This window comes from Sycon ciliatum, chromosome 5 (genome assembly GCF_964019385.1).
Source record: "Sycon ciliatum chromosome 5, ocSycCili1.1, whole genome shotgun sequence".
Taxonomy (NCBI): Eukaryota; Metazoa; Porifera; class Calcarea; order Leucosolenida; family Sycettidae; genus Sycon; species Sycon ciliatum.
In genome coordinates this window covers 24,282,447-24,303,335 of record NC_088647.1, presented here as the reverse complement: position 1 = coordinate 24,303,335, position 20,889 = coordinate 24,282,447, and the positions used below count along the sequence as shown (strand labels likewise).

Genomic DNA, 20,889 nt, shown 5'->3' with positions numbered 1-20,889 from the left:
TAATGTGAGTGTGACACGCATAAAAATTCGCGTGCACTGGCTGTTGGCTTATGGTACTCAGTTGATTGTGTCTATATGCTGCTATGTGCAGGGAAAGGTGCTGAGAGACATGGCTGCAACGCATTTCCTGACGCGTCTTTACAAGGAGACGAAGGAGGTAGGCATCCGTGAGCACAATAAGTGTGTGTGCGTGTGTGTGTGTGTGTGTTGGGGGGGGGGGGGGGGGGGGGAGGGGAGGGGGGAGTGCGTGTGTACCATTCACCCCTCATCAGTTGAGCAGGGTTTTAAGCTGAATAATGCTTTTATAGAGAAGATACTGGCACACGGTGTGAACACTCAACTAACTCACATACTGTAAATATACAAATTTTCGGCAGCTATTTAATTTCAGCTATATTCGGCACCGACCCTAAATTAAAACTCCGATGAAATTTTTCACAGCATCTGTCGCACTATACCAAGCCCTCTACCCCACGCCGAAAATAAATTGCCGCCGAAATGTCAAAAATCGTGAAGTGCTGAAATTTTGCAGCGCCGAAAGTTTGTATATTTACAGTATGTGACAACTGCTTCTCCCACGGCTGTTATGCATGCATAATCCAGCGACATTATGTACGGTACGACATTTTCCCGTCGCCCCAGTGATCCATGATGCTGTCGTACGCGACCTTGCTGCCTTTTTCAAATCTCTGGAAATATTCGGCAAGGTTTCGTCTATGTTTCTGTCCATTCCAGCCGTTTTCTACGCTGGATTCGCGAAGTCTAAGCAAATTCACCTTCCTGCCTTCAAGCTGCGCAAGCAGATATTTTGATCGTCAAAATGCGCAATGGGAAAGTGAAGTTACGATCTTTTTCGTTTCGTTCTTCCTCGTCGTGCCGGCCATTGGCGTTTATCAGGATTGGCTCACATTCGAGGCTTCCTCCTAAGGGGTGCAGAATTTTTGGCAGCCTTCACGCCAATTTTCATTGAAAGGTTTGTCCTTTTCCTACGTCGTAGTTATATTTTCATTGCCGCCCAGATTATCGTTTTCGTGCCCAAGTCGATTTGCTTGGCGTACTTGGAAGTCAATTGCAAGTTTTTGCTGATATATGCAGGACGAGTGGAGGTGTGTTCTCCTGCCTCAATGTCTAACGAAGACCCCGGTTTCGTCCGCCATAGGAGGGATCCGTGCATGCTTCGTTCTGGATGTTAGCAAGTACGAATCAGACATGCATCCAGGGTATATTCCAGGACGAATTTCCAACCGGTTACGGTCCAATGAAGAGTTGGGGGGTCCGGGGGTCCCCCCCCGGAATTTTTTTTCAAAATACAACCCAAATATGGCACTCGACAGCAATTTAAAGGGGAAGTTAAGGCAAAAATTAAAATTTCACCAGTTGTAGTCTTCGGGGTGCTGAGTCGAATGGTCTTGGTCCGAGAAAGCTGAGACGCTCCCTTCCTACTTGAATCCCAATCGAACTCGCGCACTTCCACCGAAACTGGGTGACTGCGCCCTACTGGATGGGGATTTGTATGCAAAATGTCACTAAAAGCGCCATTTCGTTCTTCTAAAAGCACGGATGACCGCCATTGGCCCATATGTTGTAGTCTTTTGGACGCTGAGTCGACTGGTTTTGGTCCGAAAAGGCTGCGATGCAGCGTTCGCCCCTAATTCCCAATCGAACATGGTAGAACAAGCGGTCACGTGCTCCTGCGTACACCAGTCACCTGGTCACCGTGCCTGCAGGGTACAACTTACAGCCTGTTTTGACCTTTTTTGGGTGCAGTCCTGTCACTCGAGTTGAACCTTGGTGTGAAAGTTGTCGCCTGCTGGCGTGGTGACCAGGTGATTTTGGCACCCAGGAGCACGTGACCGCTTCTTCAACCATGTTCGATTGGGAATAAAGGAGGAACGCTGCATCGCAGCCTTTTCGGACCAAAACCAGTCGACTCAGCGTCCAAAAGACTACAACATATGGGCCAATCGCGGTCATCCGTGCTTTTATAAGAACGAAATGGCGCTTTTAGTGACATTTTGCATACAAATCCCCATCTCGTAGGGCGCAGTCACCCAGTTTCGGTGGAAGTGCGCGAGTTCGATTGGGATTCAAGTAGGAAGGGAGCGTCTCAGCTTTCTCGGACCAAGACCATTCGACTCAGCACCCCGAAGACTACAACTGGTGAAATTTTAATTTTTGCCTTAACTTCCCCTTTAACAAATTTCTTGGTGCTGGAGTGTAGCAAAGATATAAGCAGAGGAAACTCGTGACCCTAGTACCAGCCCACGCGGCTTCGCTGGAAGTATCCGTCCAGAAAAAAGCGTTTGACCATTCACAGCTCCATTCACCCACAGAAAAGTACGGGCGGTTGGAACTGATTTGTAACTTTTCAACCGGTCGCCAACAATTTCAACCGGTCGAAAACCGGTTGGGGCGGTTCTAGAAAATTCCCTGGCATCCAATGAACATTTTTTGAAATTCATGCTTTCGAAATGTATGTAGAAACAGGACATTGTGTAGAGATTTTAAATGTCAGAGATGCAAGATTCCCCATCTGTCTGAGGCCTTACGTGTACACACATAGGCATGGGTTTTTGTATTACTAGTGGTACTGCAGATTTAGGCCACGCACAATGTAGTCTTTCGACGATCCTGCTGAAAAGCACACACTTGCATGCGTAAAGACCATACTGAAATACTTCAAGTAATTGAACAACAACAAACGACAACCATGATGCAGCTTATATATCTTGCACTACATCAGCACTAAGCACAGCATGGCACTCAGGACAGGGCCCCAGCCGCTGGTGATGGCCGTACCCGGTTTTACCACTCTCGGCGTTCATGATAATTACATGTAATATGTTCAATATGCAAATGATTATGTAGAACACTCATAGGCTATCCTCGCACACTCCTCACTAGAGTCCCTTCTAAACTGCTTTCTTCTTTAGTGAGGACTACTGTACAAGCTGCATTATGCAGAGTATCTGTTGCTACCGGAGTGTGTAGCCGAAACAACCAGGTTATTATTCTGATGCGAAGAAGATACACAGCATCACGCATCTTCATGACCGTGCCATTCCTATGGAGCTGGCTCAGGGCTTGATGGCAATGCAGTTCACCTGCTGAATTGACAGATGTCCATGAATTCATTTTAAAATAACAAGTCGGTCAAGTGAGAATTCAAGTCGGCAGGAATAGCGCAAGCTCCCACGTAGGGAGCAACACACAATTCCCCAAGTATTGCCGAAGTCGCATCAACCTCATCTTCACATTAATTACAATACGGCGAATTAAATCAAAGCTGTAAGAAGCTAAATAATTCTGTGACTTGAAACAAGCATTGATAGAAGAATAACACCTATAGCAGGTCCATGTGCTTTAAAAGTTGGAGCGCAAATAGAGGATATCTTCCAGTCTCCAACTGGAAGCGTTGCGGGCAACCAACTCCGCCATGCTATGACACTTGATGATGTATTGTGGTACTTTGCTTACCACTGCAAGCCCACTGGTTGACTTGATCATCATCCATTGCTTCTTTCATGACGAAGATCAGCAGTGCAACTGTGGCAATAAATATCACCGCCTCCAATGCCGCACTTATTGGAGGAGCACATTCTACTGGAAATGAAACACTTCAATGTTCAGTTAGTGCTGATCTGGAATAGTATGGAGAGTAGGGTGGTGAAGGGTTACACGCAAATTCAACATCCTTGCCGATGAGCACTGTGGAGCATGTGCAATGCAGAAACTGCTGTCCAATAGTATACAGAATCTGATTTCCAGCAATCCTAAATTCCTCACATTGATCCCAAGGTGAAGAGCACACGCATGAAGAGACGTACATGTAGCTGCTATGTCATCAACTTTGCGTTGAGAGAGTAGCAGACGATCGAATTCTATCCTTCTCCTTCTCCAAGATGAATTGCAATCAGTCTAACGATTTATTTGTGCTCTTTTCTTATGCACGGAAATCTGGCTGTAAGCTGTCCTCAGGGGAGAACATGTTCTAGAATAAGAGCAGTGGGGTTCCATCTGTTCACGTCATGATGGTAGTGAGTCAAGCAAACGTGCCCCCTTCTTGTTCCGAAGTTTCAAACACAACTAATTGCATGATATGATGCACCGGCTACATTACTAGAATTTATTCCACTGCATCGTCTTGAAAACAATTCCTGTATTGACTCCAGGACATACTAACTTCAGTACTTCGCCGAAGGGAGGCTTCCAGGTCTTGGTAGACTTATTCTCCTCCAGCATGGCCTCATACGACCCCTCCAAGGCACGAATCCATCGCCTCAAAAACAAAAACTTTCTTCGATAAATTTGAAAAATGTGCAGAAAGACTGCACGCGTCGGCACGCTGTGCGTACGCGAGCTGTTGCGATGCGGGTTGCTACGGTACGCCGCCATATTGATAAATGTCGCACTCGGAACAGCCGTGCTCCTTTGATGAGTTCCCGGCATCTTTATATGGAACGAAACAGGACTTGTCAGGAGTAACACTACTTGCTTTCGTGGAGTATGGCTGGTGGACTGTTCGTGCTGTCGTCTGCAAGCGCTGTGTAGTCTCGTTGGGTCAAATGAAAAACCTATTACTACTTTCTGACGGACCTATTGAAGATGGCAACAAAGAATTGTATACTGTTTGTTGCAGCACGGTTGAAATCACTTTCTGCTTCTACGTGTGTAGCAGATCTATTGTAAGGAGTGTGAAGAAGAGTGTGTGCTAGCCTGGATTACAGCACAAGTATAGTGCATCCACTGGCACAAGCTAAACGTCGCCAATAGTTATTTTGATTTTGCAGTGAAGCCAACACCAATGAAAAAAAAGAGAAAGCAAGCGTTCGCAACACATGCAGGATCAATGCCATTTTGGTTGACGTTTCCATGGTAGATACATGTGACGTCAGGCTAGGCGTGCGCAAAGCTCTGAGCTGGCAGTGCGAGTGCAGTGCCGCAAAGCTCTCAAGTAGCGGTGCGTGACAAATGCAAACATGGCATTGTGATCGGTGGACGCTAACACACACCAACTACATTCCTGTGACATTATTAATGACTAGTCTTCAATGAGATCTTTAAGTATAAAAAAAGGAAAAGAATTGAGGCCCGGCGACTGGTCAAGATGCATATGTGCATTCACGTAACATTAGTGCGAGCCTGTGTGGGAAACTTCGGAAAGCATGCAGATTCCTCACGTGCAACACCACACGACACAGCAAGCCAGGGGCACCAGAATTACATGAATATACTGAAGTTCGGAGAGAAGAACGACAACCGTCTTCTAACAACCAAGGGAAGAAAAGCACTTCTTGTCGAAGGGAGAATACATGAAAGGGAAGAAGAAAGCCCAAAATGGGTATGTGGCATAAGAAAGTACGACATTGTCGTACCACGCAATACGGTGCGAGAGAACCCCGCGCACGGATACGCGGGATCGGCAGAAACTAGAGGAAGAAGGACATGCAGCTGAGGATGACTCGAAAAGCCTAGCTTGAAACTGGTCGTGAGAACATGGCAGTAGAGCTGATGCAGTAAAGCTATCCGTTCGGTATATAGTCCAAACGGATGTCAATGCTTGAAACAACATTCAAACGCCACAAATTTATTTAAAAAAACATTCTGCCGGTTCCGACAGCATATGGGACAGCAATACACAACCCAGCACAGTCCACACGACACAGCCATGGTGTGAGCTAGCAACCCCAACAGTTCGATCATGTTTACACACTAGCTAGGGAATCTGCTACATTTTGGCAGTCGTGTTTCCTCCGCTCACGCAGGAAGTATAAAGTGAAATGAACCTAGGAATTTTGGGGTTTCGTGGAAAACTGCTGAAATTCGGCGACAGAAGGAGGAAAGCTAAGAATATATGTGAACGGTGATTACTATACAATCGGGCTACCACTGAACGAATTTCCAGATTGTTCTAAGTGCTCGTATGACTGATGCATACAGTGTTGGTTCTTGAAAGCGTTAACAGCTATGATCTACAGTATCGTGACTTGATCATCTTCCCAGCACACGCATACATACCAGCAGCATGTACCGGTGATGCCGTGAAGTACCTCCCTGCTGTCAGTGCGCTCGTGATAACCGGTTAGTGTTTGATTGTCATGGTCGAGCTCCAGAGAGATGATATCACCTGCTACCCACCGCTGTCCAAGTTGACCACCATTGCACTCTTTGTAACCGTCACAGCCATTCCAGCCAAATACCTCCGTCTTAACACGGTGTACATTATCTAGTCGTGGTACAGTGGCGGAACAAGCGCAGATATACATGTAGCCGTTGTGAGTTTTGTCTATTCTTAGCCTGATGCTGCTGGTACCATGGTTAGTAGGGATAGATAATGTGCACACTGATGTACACCCATGTTGCCCTTTTCTTACGGTGCAGCCTGCATTGCTGATGGTGATATCTCCACAACAGCGGCTCTGATCAAACACCGGCTGTACATAGGGGTATACGTTAACTTCCATGGGACTGCCCTGCACGTGTCGCTGTCCGTACTGAACCGACACCGTCAACTGACCAGTCTCTTTCAGCTGCTCGCACTTGGACTGCAGACAATCTGATGAGACCTGCTGCAGTTCTGCTACAGGCACTTCTTCATGACTGCCATCATGGACGGAAATCTTGAATCGAAGGCGATCAGCACACTCTTCAAATGGTACTGACAGCGTGGCACCCTTCAACACAATACTCATATCCGCATTCACACGTGTATCTTGTGCAGAAACGGTCAATGCATCCGAGAACTGGGTGAAGTCGACCACCTTGCCGATTTCTTCAATCTCCTTGGTAGCATTCTTTGCATTGATACCGTGATAGCTGATGTGACTGTGGACACACGGCTCCGCATCCTTCTCGGCCACATTCTTTCTTTGATCAATAGCACTGTTCAGCCAATGTGCAATCTTGAGGAAATCTGTCTGGTCAGAGCAGGACTTGAATATTGTCGAAACAGTACTACCATGGACAAGACTATCCTGTAACCGACACACCTGAGCTTCAAGCTGCACGAGTTTGCCGTTCTTCTGTCGATCCACCTCATCTAGGAGTGTCTTCTCCCTGGCTTCCAATACCTCCTTCAGCAAATTGAATTGCTCTGTGATCTCCTTTGAGGCAAACTCTGCATCATCATTTACAGTACTAATCTCAGCTTGCACTTTTCCAAGAGCTGAAGAGATCACACCCTCACTATCAGATATACAACTGCTGATGTTGCCCTCCACAGTTTCATGCATTTTCTGTGCTGCTGCTTCAATGGGCAACACTTGGTGGTGAGTGTCAGTGTCACTGTGAGCTCCAGCGTCCATGCATTTCTGGCACGCCAGTTGATTACACTGAACGCAGTATCTGCTCAACACCTGTCTGGGATGAACAGCACAATAGTGCTGAATAGAACCCCGCTCGCTGGGAGTCTCCTGTTGCTCAGCAGAGAGTGATGTCAGTTTATGATTGCGTGTGGCTCGAAAGAGTGGATGGCTGACAGCATGCGCACTGCAAAGATTTACTCCACAGTCTTCACACCTAGCTGTAGCATGTTCATCATCAGCACAATCATCACACATCACCTGTACATTGGTGGCTGATGCTCCCGTCTCATCTCCATACTGCTTTGGATAGCTATCCGGCAAGTGGGTCAAAGGAAAGGCTACAGTTGGTATGGGTGTCTTGCTAAAGCATTTTGGGCACTTGATGTAGCCATCATGGTGAATGCTCTCCTCTAAACATGCTACACAGACTGAGTGCAAGCAAGACACTGACTTCAAACGTCTGCCTGCACCGCCACAGGACACACAACACACTCGTTCAGATGACATAACTCACAACTAACTCTACCAGGTACAAGAAGATTTCTGCGTCCTCTTCCATGAGCTAACGGTAAAAATTCCAAAAGACTTGTTGCAGAAGATAGGGCATGTGTACACATAGCACAACTAGTGCTACGCCCCGTGCAACTTCTGTTTTCTATGCTGCTGCTGCTGTGGTCACTTCTGTCTGGCTGTCACCTTCACTTGGAAAGATGTCAGCTAATGGACAGGAGTGCTGTCAAGTGACGTTAATTATGCACTGGGGAAAGCTCAATGCAGTGCAGCCTTGTGTCTTCATGTTCTCAGTACAGTACAGTTCTCTGTACTTCTAAAAACGGTACTAAAACATTCAGTGATTTGAAGGAAAGATGCAAACGGGAAAAGTCTGAAGAAATATTTGACTCTCACCATCAGGACTCCAGGGACCTTCGATCGAAGTGTTGTACCTGCCCCTTTTGGCACGTGTGTGCTGGATTCGTGCGGTCATTGTGTGGACCGTGCGCGGACTGCGCAGGTTGCGCATGCCTGCATTTGTACGCATTCTTGTTGTTGTTCTTGGCCTTCTTGCTGAGACTCTCTTTGGAGTAAAGACAATAATCAGTCCTCTGAGTGTGGTGTACGTGGGAAGTACCTGTGATATGAGAGAGCAATCGGAAGAGCTATCTGTAGTGTTATCTTGTATGTGTGTGTGTACCCATTGTGCATGCCTGTTCTCTTATTTGTACTCTTCTCTTTATAGATCTAGACTATCCGTTACGGTATCCCTTTGATGATTCATCCCATATCTAGATGTATCATGGACCGTAGCGTACCCTCAAGTACTCTACTAGATCCCGATATGGAGTACCCGCGACTGTCTTGCGGGATTATGTTTCTTTCACTACTATTTTGTGTTCTTGCACTGATAATGAAAAGGGTTCTTTGCCTCACAAGGAGACCGTGTTGAGTTGGTATTTTGGTGTGCTCTCGACACGTACTAAGGACGTCGGGAGAGCATTACATGGTGGACTGATCCTGTTCACGGCGCCATGTAGCGGTAGCTACTTAGAGTAGTTTCGCCTGGCTGTTTATTGCAAAAGGGGGAACATTATCGGACACGGAAAAGCACAACTAACTACAAGGAGAGCAGAAACGAAGAGGCTGATTCCAATCGGGAATCACTGTGTAAAGAAGACAGAGAGCGGAATAGACTACGGCGCTGCGTGCACACAACAGCGACCGGAAGCAGCGTGCCCAGTACGGGCTGCCATGTATAGATGGAGCCCGAGGGCAGTGCACTCAGACATGAATACGCACGCGCACCCGAGTACTGCATTCAGTGCGGGGACTGTGCCATAGAAGGGGAAGGGTTAGTGATGCGCAGCCAGCAAGTCCAGCGGTACATGAATGCATGAGTCAATGGTACAGCAGGCAGGCTGCGATTCTTATACAAGTACACACGTTAGATCAATGCGAGTGAGTGTAGGGAGTAGGAAGGAGAAACCTGGAGACAGACAATGATATGCCTAGGGTTAGAGTTCTGTCATGATGCTACTCATTACACTACAGCAGCGCTGGGATTTCCTCTTTGACAGGATGGCGACAGGCGTTTCAAACAACCCTGTTTCCACTCCCACAACTACCTCCATCACGGTTTCCTCAGGTCCAAGTAATACTACGACTACTAGTAATGCTAGCTCGTCAGGAGCAGTCACTGTCTCGAGTGTTGGTCAAGCTGCACCCTCTGTCGTTTCCTCCGCGGCTTTGCTATCCCTCCCCACGGCATCATCTCTGGGCCCCGTGGCACCCCAGGTTCCGTCGATGATCCACCTTACCCAGGTAGCTCCTCCAGCCCCATTCGACTTCAAGTCCGCTGATGTGTGGGAGAAGTGTAGCAAGCGATTTACGAGATACAGGCTCGCCTCGGGTCTTCATATGCAGGCACAGTCTGTGCAAGTAAACTCTTTGTTGTATTCGATGGGCGACGAGGCTGACGACCTCCTACTGAGTTTCCATTTATCAGACCAGGATGCGGACAACTACGACATTGTATTCCAGAAATTTGCAGACCATTATGGCAGGAAACGCAATCTGGTGTACGAGCGTGCGAAATTCCACCAGAGGTCCCAATAGCCCGGAGAGTCGATTGATGGCTACATAACTGATTTGTTTCGTTTGGCAGAACGTTGCAACTTCAAGCAGCTCCACGACGAGATGATCCGTGATTGCCTTGTTGCAGGAGTTGCAGACACTGCCCTGTCCCAGAAACTGCAACTGGACCCATCTCTTACACTGGACAAAGCTTTGTCACAAGCTCGCCAGAAAGAGACTGTTCGAACACAACAGTCCACTGTCCGTCACAGTTCGTCAGCTGGTGCAACTCTTCACCAAGTCCACGCTTTTGAACAGCAGCGTCACTCTGCATGTGAGTCGTGTACCTGTGCACTGGAGCTGAATGCACTTAGCATGCGACCACAATCTCACCAAGGTGTGAAACATCCGGCCCAGTACAACTGCGATTCAACTGGTCATGCTTCACAGCCCCCCCCCCCCCGCAGTACACACAGTTACAGTGGTCATCCTGGCTCAAGTCAGTCTGCACCCAGGCACAGCTCTGGCGTTGATCAATCTAGTACCTGTCACTGGTGTGGTAAGGAACGCCATGCACGCACTCAATGCCCAGCTCGTCAGGCCAAGTGTTCATTTTGCAGCAAGATTGGACACTTTGCTGTTGTTTGTATGCAGGAGCACACTAGTACTAGCTCTCAGTCTGCCTCCAACACCAGTCACATGCATAGTCTGCAGTCCTCTGCTGCTAGCTCTGGTCCATTACAGTCTGCTGACCAGTGGCACTATCCTCCAGCCTACCTAGGTGCATTGTCCGCTGATACTGGATGGTCTATGCCCATGCTGCTGCAGTCAGTACCTGTTACAATGAAGGTCGACACTGGTGCAGACGTAACCGCCATCCCAGCCAGCTTATATGACGACATATCTGCTCACCATCAGCTCAACCTCCAGGAATCCGACCGTACGCTGAAAGGTCCAGACAACGCGACTCTAGCTGTTTCAGGCCGCGTCACACTCAGTATCTGCCGTGCTGCATTTTCCGACTTTGCAGTAGACACGACAGTGTACGTTGTACCGCACCTGAAAACACCTCTGCTCGGCCGGCCAGCCATCGAAGCCCTAAATATCTTCAGTCCACCAGCAGATTTGCTCAGCACAACTACCGGTACTTCTGAGCAGTCCTCTGTCAAAACGCAGTACCCTGAGCTCTTTGCGGGAGTTGGTTCGTTTGGCAGCGAGCACACGATTCGGCTGGTCGATAATGCACAGCCTTACTCTCTGCCTACACCACGCCATATCTCTCTACCGATGGAAGCCAAAGTTATCAAAGAACTGCAGGCCCTCGAACAGAGTGGTGTCATTCGCAAGGTGACTGAGCCAACCGGTTGGTGTGCCGGTATGGTAGTGGCTCCTAAACCCAACGGTAACGTTCGCATCTGTGGCGACTTTACCCGACTCAACCAGGCTATCCGACGGGAACGTCACATCATGCCAACAACCGATCACCTGCTTGCTCGCCTCGGCACAGCCAAGGTCTTCTCGAAGCTGGACGCGAACAAGGGCTTTCACCAGATCCCCTTGTCGCTGGAATCTCAACTGCTAACAACATTCATTACGCCCATCGGTCGTTTCTGCTTTCGACGACTCCCGTTTGGCATCTCCTCTCCACCTGAGTACTTCCAGAAGCAGATGTCTGACCTGCTGAGCGACCTGCCAGGCACAATCTGCATGATCGACGACGTTCTAACCTTCGATGACGACGAACACGAGGAGGAGAATAATCTGCATGCAGTCCTACAGCGTCTCTCATCAGCTGGAATCACACTCAACCCAGACAAGTGTGCTTTCCACCAACGTTCAGTCAAGTTCCTGGGACACATCCTTGACGACAACGGCATCCACCCTGATCCCCAGAAAGTGCGCGGTGTTCAGGGGCTGAAACCCTGCACGGATGTCCCAGCAGTACGTCGTTTCCTCGGCATGGCGAATCAGCTGGGAAAGTTCGTACCTGATTTGGCAACGATGTCTCAGCCACTGCGTGCTCTCCTGATCAAAGGCCAGGAATGGTCCTGGACCGAGGCACACCAAGCAGCATTCGACGCGATCAAGTCAGCCCTCAGCTCGCATCCAGTACTGGCGATGTACTCGACTACCCTGGATACGATCATGTCTGCAGACGCCTCATCATTCGGCCTGGGAGCAGTCCTCCCCCAGGTGCAGTCTGACTGCTCCATTCGTCCAGTTGCATATCAGTCCCGTTCTCTGACACCAGCTGAGACCCGCTATTCTCAAATCGAGAAAGAGGCTCTTGCTTCTACTTGGGCATGCGATCGTTTTGAACATTTCATACTTGGCAAGCCGTTTACAATCCAGACCGACCACAAACCGCTCATCCCGCTTCTAGGCAGCCGTGCTCTAGACGACCTACCGCCTAGAATTGTCCGTTTCCGTCTGAGGCTCCTTCGTTTCAATTTCCGCATTGTTCACGTGCCAGGCAAGGATCTCGCCATTGCTGACGCTCTCTCCAGAGCACCTGTTTCATCAGAATAAGTCGACAGCCAAGATGTTGATCTCCTCGCAGCTGAGACAGCAGCGCTCGTCGACTACGCCGTAGATTGTCTGCCTGCAACTACTAAACGCCTCGATGACATCGCCGAGTGGCAAGAGTCTGATCAAGTGTGTGAGTCGCTTGCTCGCTAGTGCGCTGATGGCTGGCCACACTCGTCCGACGCTCCATCTGATGTTCGACCATACGTAGAACACCGGGCACACATCACACTTACCGATGACGGTCTGCTTCTCTACAACGACAGGTTGATCATTCCCGCATCTCATCGCGACGACATTCTGTCACGGCTCCACACTGGACACCAGGGCATGCCAAGTGTCGCCGTCTTGCCCGCAACTCTGTCTGGTGGCCCTCCATCAATTCGGATATTCAGCTGCATGTTTCAAATTGCTCGACGTGCGCCCGCATGCACACTCAACCAGCTGAACCGCTCATCCCAACAACACTCCCTTATCTACCATGGCAACGTCTAGCTGCTGACCTGTTCCACTTTGGTTCGCTTGACTTTCTCATACTGGTAGACTACTACTCTCGCTACATCGAAGTCGTCCAGCTGACGTCAACATCATCCAAGGCTGTAATTACGCACCTGCAAAGTATCTTTGCCCGTCACGGTATTCCCGAGACATTGATGTCGGACAACGGTCCACAGTTTGCGTCTGAGGAGTTCCGTCGATTTGCCGAGGAGTTCTCATTCCAGCACGTAACCAGTTCTCCGCTATATCCGCAGGCTAACGGTCTCGCCGAAAGATCCGTTAAAACCGTCAAGCATCTATTCACTGCCTCTCCAGATTGGTACAGTGCGTTGCTCACGTATCGCAATACTCCTCTGGAATCCGGTTACAGTCCTGCACAGCTCTTAATGGGTAGACAACTCTGTTCACGTGTCCCCGTTTCCAGCTCGCAACTGCAACCTCAGTTGATTTCGACATCTGACTTTGCCGCCGCCGATGCAGCTCTCAAGGCCCGGCAAACCAGCAACTACAACGATCGGCACCGTACTCGTTCTCTACCGCCTCTACAAGCTGAGCAACCAGTCTATCTCACGGATCGCCATGAGACTGGTACAGTACTCCGTCAACCCGCCATTCGCTCATACGTTGTGTCTACACCCTCGGGTGAATATCGTCGCAACCGTCGACACATTGTTGCTTTGCCGTCGGCACCTCCGGTTGCGCAGGTTCCGAAAGCAGCTTCAGCACCAGATACAACACACCGCGTCCACCACAACCTACGACAACAAGTACCACATCGTCTACAACCTCTTCTACACACTCAGCCATTCCTACATCCAGTACAACATCAGCAGGCACAACCATTACTCGTAGTGGTCGTACAGTGATGCCTCCTGATCGTTATGGTTTCTCTGACTGAACTCTTGCTCTGATCTACCACTGAACTCGCATCATCATTACCTCTTTCATCTCTTGCTCTGTTGCTCTACTCTTCTCTACGCTTTTCTCATATGTATGTGTGCACATGTGTATGCGTGTATGTGTGTGTGTTCTTCTTCTTTTGCGGAAGGGAGGGATAGGATTATACATAAATGTTTTGCATTATTTGGTCTTCCCGTCTTGTCTTTCTCTTTCCTACTTTCTCTGCTATGCTCTTTCTCCTTTTTGAAGAAGGGGAGATGTAGTGTTATCTTGTATGTGTGTGTGTACCCATTGTGCATGCCTGTTCTCTTATTTGTACTCTTCTCTTTATAGATCTAGACTATCCGTTACGGTATCCCTTTGATGATTCATCCCATATCTAGATGTGTCATGCACCGTAGCGTACCCTCAAGTACTCTACTAGATCCCGATATGGAGTACCCGCGACTGTCTTGCGGGATTATGTTTCTTTCACTACTATTTTGTGTTCTTGCACTGATAATGAAAAGGATTCTTTGCCTCACAACGAGACCGTGTTGAGTTGGTGTTTTGGTGTGCTCTCGACACGACCTAAGGACGTCGGGAGAACATTACACTATCGTCTGGTCATAAACCCCCCGACGACCGAAGTACTAAAACAGGTCCCATAATGGAACAACTTACAGCATGTCGGGCAAACTTTGGGCGAGTTTCTGTCACTCGAGTTGAACCTTTGAACCTTTGAGTTGAACCTTGGTGTGAAAGTTGTTGCCTGCTGGCTCCGTGACCAGGTAACTGGTGTACGCAGGAACACCTGGCCGCTTGTTCAACTATGTTCGATTAGGAATAAGGGCGGAACGCTGCGTCGCAGCCTTTTCGGACCAAAACCAGTCGACTCAGCATCCAAAAGACTACAACATATGGGCCAATCGCGGTCATCCGGGCTTTTATAAGAACAAAATGGCGCTTTTAGTGACTTTTTCCATACAAATCCTCATCTAGTAGGGCGCAGTCACTCGGTGGAAGTGCGCGAGTTTGATTGGGAATAAAGGAGGAAGGGAGCATCTCAGCTTCCTCGGACCGAGAGCACTCGAGTCAGCACCCCGAAGACTACAACTGGTGAAAATTTGATTTTAGGCTTAACTTCCCCTTTAATGACTAGTCTTCAATGAGATGGACTCGGATGGTTAGCCAAGGATTAATTTATAAGAACGTCAGTATCGTCGGTCAGTGTCGTGCAATGTTATCGCATGAGCTCATTGTTTAGTAGCTGGTGGTGTTAGTGGACATTGTAGCGTAACTTTTAGCTCTTTGGTCTTTTTTCTTTCTTCAATGAGATATCAAAGTATAAAAAGAGAAGGCAAAGAATTAGTGCCCGGCGGCTGGTCAAAATGCATATGTGCATTCACGTAAAATTAGTGCTCACGCAGGAAGTACAAAGTGAAATGAACCTAGGAATTTTGGGTTTCATGGAAAATTGCTGAAATTCGGCGACAGAAGGAGGAAAGCTACAAATATATGTGAACGGTGATTACTATACCATCGGGCTACCACCAAACGAATTACCAGATTGTTCTTAGCGCTCGTATGACTGATGCATACAGTGTAGGTTCTTGGAAGCGTTAACAGCCATGATCTAGAGTATCGTGACTTGATCATCTTCCCAGTACATGCTTACATACCAGCAGCATGTATCGGTGATGCCGTGAAGTACCTCCCTGTCGTCAGTGCGCTCGTGATGACCGGTTAGCGTTTGATTGTCATGGTCGAGCTCCAGAGAGATGATATCACCTGCTACCCACTGCTGTCCAAGGCGATCACCATTGCACTGGGTGTTTCCCGTCCCATAACCATGCCAGCCAAATACCTCCGTCTTAACATTGTGTACACCATCTAGTCGTGGTACAGTGGCGGAACAAGCGCAGATATACATGTAGCCGTTGTAAGTTTTGTCTATTCTTAGCCTGATGCTGCTGGTACCATGGTTAGTAGGGATAGATGATGTGCACACTGATCTACACCCATTTGACTGTACTCTTCTTACGGTGCGGCCTGCATTGCTGATGGTGATATCTTCATGACAGCGGCTCTGATCAAACACTGAGTGGGTTACTCTAACTTGCATGGGACTGCCCTGCACGTGTCGCTCTCCGTACTGAACCGACACCGTCAACTGACCAGTCTCTTTCAGCTGCTCGCACTTGGACTCTAGACAATCTGATGAGACCTGCTGCAGTTCTGTTACAGGCAATTCTGCATGACTGCCATCATGGACGGAAATCTTGAATCGAAGGCGATCAGCACACTCTTCCAATGGTACTGGCAGTGTGGCACCCTTCAACACAATACTCATATCCGCATTCACACATGTATCTTGTGCAGAAACGGTCAATGCATCCGAGAACTGGGTGAAGTCGACCACCTTGCCGATTTCTTCAATCTCCTTGGTTGCATTCTTTGCATTGATACCGACGTAGCTGATGTGACTGTGGACACACGGCTCCGCATCCTTCTCGGTCACATTCTTTCTTTGATCAATAGCACTGTTCAGCCAATGTGCAATCTTGAGGAAATCTGTCTGGTCAGAGCAGGACTTGAATATTGTCAAAACAGTACTACCATGGACAAGACTATCCTGTAAGCGACACACCTGAGCTTCAAGCGGCACAAGTTTGCCGTTCTTCTGTCGATCCACCTCATCCAGGAGTGTCTTCTCCCTGGCTTCCAATACCTTCTTTAGCAAATTGAATTGCTCTGTGATCTCCTTTGAGGCAAACTCTGCATCATCATTTACAATACTAATCTCAGCCTGCACTTTTCCAAGAGCTGAAGAGATCACACCCTCACTATCAGATATACAACTGCTGATGTTTCCATCCACAGTTTCACGCATTTTCTGTGCTGCTGCTTCAATGGACAACACTTGGTGTAAAGTGTCAGTGTCACTGTGAGCTCCAGTGTCCATGCATTTCTGACATGCCAGTTGATTACACTGAACACAGTATCTGCTCAACACCTGCCTGGGATGAACAGCACAATAGTGCTGAATAGAACCCCGCTCGCTGGGAGTCTCCTGTTGCTCAGTAGAGAGTGATGTCAGTTTATGATTGCGTGTGGCTCGAAAGAGTGGATGCCCAACAGCATGCGCACTGCAAAGATTTACTCCACAGTCGTCACACCTAGCTGTAGCATGTTCATCATCAGCACAATCATCACACATCACCTGTACATTGGTAGCTGATGCTCCCGTCTCATTTCCGTGCTGCTTTGGATAGCTATCAGGCAAGTGGGTCAGAGGAGAGGCTACTGATGGTATGGGTGTCTTGCTACTGCATTTTGGACACTTGATGCAGCCATCATGGTGAATGCTCTCCTCTAAACATGCTACACAGACTGAGTGCAAACAAGACACTAACTTCAAACGTCTGCCTGTACTGCCACAGGACACACAACACACACGTTCAGAAGACATCACTCACAACTAAGTCTACCAGGTACAAGACGATTTTTGCTTCCTCTTCCATGAGCTAACGGGAAAAATTCCGAAAGACTTGTTGCAGAAGATAGGGCATGTGTACACATAGCACAACTAGTGCTACGCCCCGTGCAACTTCTGTTTTCTATGCTGCTGCTGCTGTGGACACTTCTGTCCGGCTGTCACCTTCACTTGGAAAGATGTCAGCTAATGGACAGGAGTGCTGTCAAGTGACGTTAATTATGCACTGGGGAAAGCTCAATGCAGTGCAGCCTTGTGTCTTCATGTTCTCAGTACAGTACAGTTCTCTGTACTTCTAAAAACAGTACTAAAACATTAATTGATTTGAAGGAAAGATGCAAACGGGAAAAGTCTGAAGAAAAATTTGACTTTCACCATCAGAACTCCAGGGACCTTTGCTCGAAGTGTTGTCCCTGCCCATTTTGGAAGGTATATGCCCCTTTTGGCACGTGTGTGCTGGGTCCGCGTGGTCATTGTGTGGACCGTGCGCGGACTGCGCAGGTTGCGCATGCCTGCATTTGTACGCATTCTTGTTGTTGTTCTTGGCCTCCTTCCTGAGACTCTCTTTGGAGTAAAGACAATAATCAGTCCTCTGAGTGTGGTGTACGTGGGAAGTACCTGTGATATGAGAGAGTTATCGGAAGGGCTATCGTCTGATCATAACCCTCCCGACGACAGAAGTACTAAAACAGGTCCCATTATGGGACAACTTACAGCATGTCGGGTAGGCCCAGACAGATCCTGCCGGCAATTCTTTCGGTAAAATATCGAAGAATTTAAATAGCGGAAATTGCCGGCAAAATCGGAGCAAAATATCGAGATGTTGTGGTAAAATCGATGCCTGACACTGTACAATGTAATTGGATTTCCTTGGTTTTTACCCGTTCAGCAGGATACATTGGCGAGGACGAGATCATGTCACCGAAATATCACTGGGATTCCCCGTGGATCGACATGATTTTGGAAGAACTCAGAGACACATGCGTGGAAACCCCTGTTGAGAAACCGGCCCTGCGATTTTTATGAAAAGCTGTACGGGATTGTACGGGAAGTAGATAAAATACACGTTTTTCCGGAGCAAATTGAAGCAAAATATCGAGTTTCTTGTACCAGGCTCGGCAACATATCGAAGATTTCGTAGCAACATTTTGCGGCAAAATATCGAGGCGAGCGGAGCAGAATCTGTCTGGGCCTAATGTCGGGCAAATTTTGGGCGAGTTTGTGTCACTCGAGTTGAACCTTTGAACCTTTGAGTTGAACCTTGGTGTGAAAGTTGTCGCCTGCTGACGCGGTGACCAGGTGACTGACGTACGCAGGAGCACCTGACCGCTTGTTCAACTATGTTCGATTGAGAATAAGGGCGGAACGCTGCATCGCAGCCTTTTCGGACCAAATTCGGTCGACTCAGCGTCCAAAAGACTGCAACATATGGGCCAATCGCGGTCATTCGGGCTTTTATTAGAACGAAATGGCGCTTTTAGTGACATTTTGCATACAAATCCTCATCTAGTTGGGCGCCGTCACCCAGTTTCAGTGGAAGTGTGCGAGTTCGATTGGGAATAACGGAGGAAGGGAGGGTCTCAGCTTCCTCGGACCAAGACCATTCGACTCAGCACCCCGAAGACTACAACTGATGAAAATTTGATTTTGGGCTTATAAAGGGGAAGTTAACCCTTATCCGTCCGACAAAATCGCTGCGCAGGCCCAAATTGCAATTTCACGACATATTTTACCTTCAAATTATCGAAACTTTAGTCTCCATTGGCCGAATTCCATGATCTTGCGCTTCTTGGAAAGGTCCGTCCGCGATGAATGCACAGAGCGCACATTCGACATCTATAAAGCCACAAGTCGAGCGCCGCCACTTGCCAAACTTGCCCCAGCGCCAGATCTGCGAGCAGAATCCAAATTGTCTCGCCATTTCACTCTCCTCCATCGCTGGACTTTGAATTTTTGTGTACAGAACATTTATTTGGTTTTTACGTCATGAGCATGCGCTTGGTGACGTAACTGTCATGCAAAAAAGAAAAACTGACTTTGAAATGTTCCCGAGCGCATAAAAATCGCAATTGCCGTGATTTTACTTTCGGCGGACGATATCGTTGCAAGGGAGTGTCGTAGCTCTTCGGCGATTGTTTAAGACGATAGCCTGGTGTTTTCTAATGGCGATAGATCCTTCGATCATGGAATTTGGTCAAGAAATGACTGAGATATGATGGATTTACTGATCGACGGATAGTCGTAGATTTTTGACTGGTCGGACGGATAAGGGTTAAGGCTGAAATCGAAATTTCACCAGTTGTAGTCTTGGGGTGCCGAGTCGAATGGTCTTGGTCCGAGAAAGCTGAGACGCTCCCTTCCTACTTGAATCCCAATCGAACTCGCGCACTTCCACCGAAACTGGGTGACTGCGCCCTACTAGATGGGGATTTGTATGCAAAATGTCACTTAGCATCCCCCCCACCTCACAACAGAGCAACCGAGTTTTGCATTAAGCTGGGAGTGCCGATTCGAGCAACTGGTATAATGGCTCGCAGCTGAGCCAGCAAATGACTCCGCTTGGAGCAGGCGAATGACTCCGCATGGAGCCGGCAAATGACTCCGCATGGAGCCGGCAAATGACTCCGCATGGAGCAGGCGAATGACTCCGCATGGAGCCGGCAAATGACTCCGCATGGAGCCGGCGAATGACTCCGCATGGAGCCGGCGAATGACTCCGCATGGAGCCGGCAATTGACTCCGCATGGAGCCAGCGAATGACTCCGCATGGAGCCGCCGAATTACTCCGCATGGAGCTGCCAATTACTCCGCATGGAGCCGCCGAATGACTCCGCATGGAGCCGCCAATGCCTCCGCATGGAGCCGCCAATGCCTCCGCATGGAGCCGCCAATGACTCTGAATAGAGCCGCCAAATGCTAGATATATAGAGATGCATAACCAGTTGAGAGCATATATTCTCATGGACTATACAGATACCGTCATGTGTGCGCCAAAAACATGAGTTGAGCTAGTGGGTGGGAGGGTGGGAAGGAAATTGTTTCGGGAACACCTGTTCCGCAAGTTGCACGCTCGAAAGTCCAAACAGCAATGACATGAAAGAGACATTGTACAGGATTTTGAAGGGTGCGTGCCCACGTGACTCGCGCATGCGTGCAGGTTGGGCCAGCTCGCTGGGCTGGCTGCTAACTCGCGTTAGCATGCTAACGCTCATTTAGCACCCCCCCCACCTCACAACAGAGCAACCGAGTTTTGCATTAAGCTGGGAGTGCCGATTCGAGCAACTGGTATAATGGCTCGCAGCTGAGCCAGCAAATGACTCCGCTTGGAGCAGGCGAATGACTCCGCATGGAGCCGGCAAATGACTCCGCATGGAGCAGGCAAATGACTCCGCATGGAGCCGGCAAATGACTCCGCATGGAGCAGGCGAATGACTCCGCATGGAGCCGGCAAATGACTCCGCATGGAGCCGGCGAATGACTCCGCATGGAGCCGGTGAATGACTCCGCATGGAGCCGGCGAATGACACCGCATGGAGCCGGCGAATGACTCCGCATGGAGCCGGCAATTGACTCCGCATGGAGCCAGCGAATGACTCCGCATGGAGCCGCCGAATTACT

The 20,889-nt window shown here is 48.7% G+C and overlaps 2 protein-coding genes across 2 annotated transcripts in view; one reads left to right on the top strand and one right to left on the bottom strand.

Annotated features, from left to right (window-relative positions):
- LOC135816914 (uncharacterized) overlaps window positions 1-20,889 on the top strand; it is an 86,755-nt gene that overhangs the window by 27,531 nt on the left and 38,335 nt on the right. The window contains exon 6 of the mRNA XM_065330017.1: window positions 92-157. Within this exon, the coding sequence (XP_065186089.1) occupies window positions 92-157 (66 nt within the window). The remainder of the gene's footprint in view (window positions 1-91; window positions 158-20,889) is intronic.
- On the bottom strand, window positions 5,597-7,958 carry LOC135818114 (uncharacterized). The gene has a single exon (XM_065331440.1). The coding sequence runs from the start codon at window positions 7,809-7,811 to the stop codon at window positions 5,973-5,975; it is 1,839 nt and encodes a 612-aa protein (XP_065187512.1). The 5' UTR covers window positions 7,812-7,958; the 3' UTR covers window positions 5,597-5,972.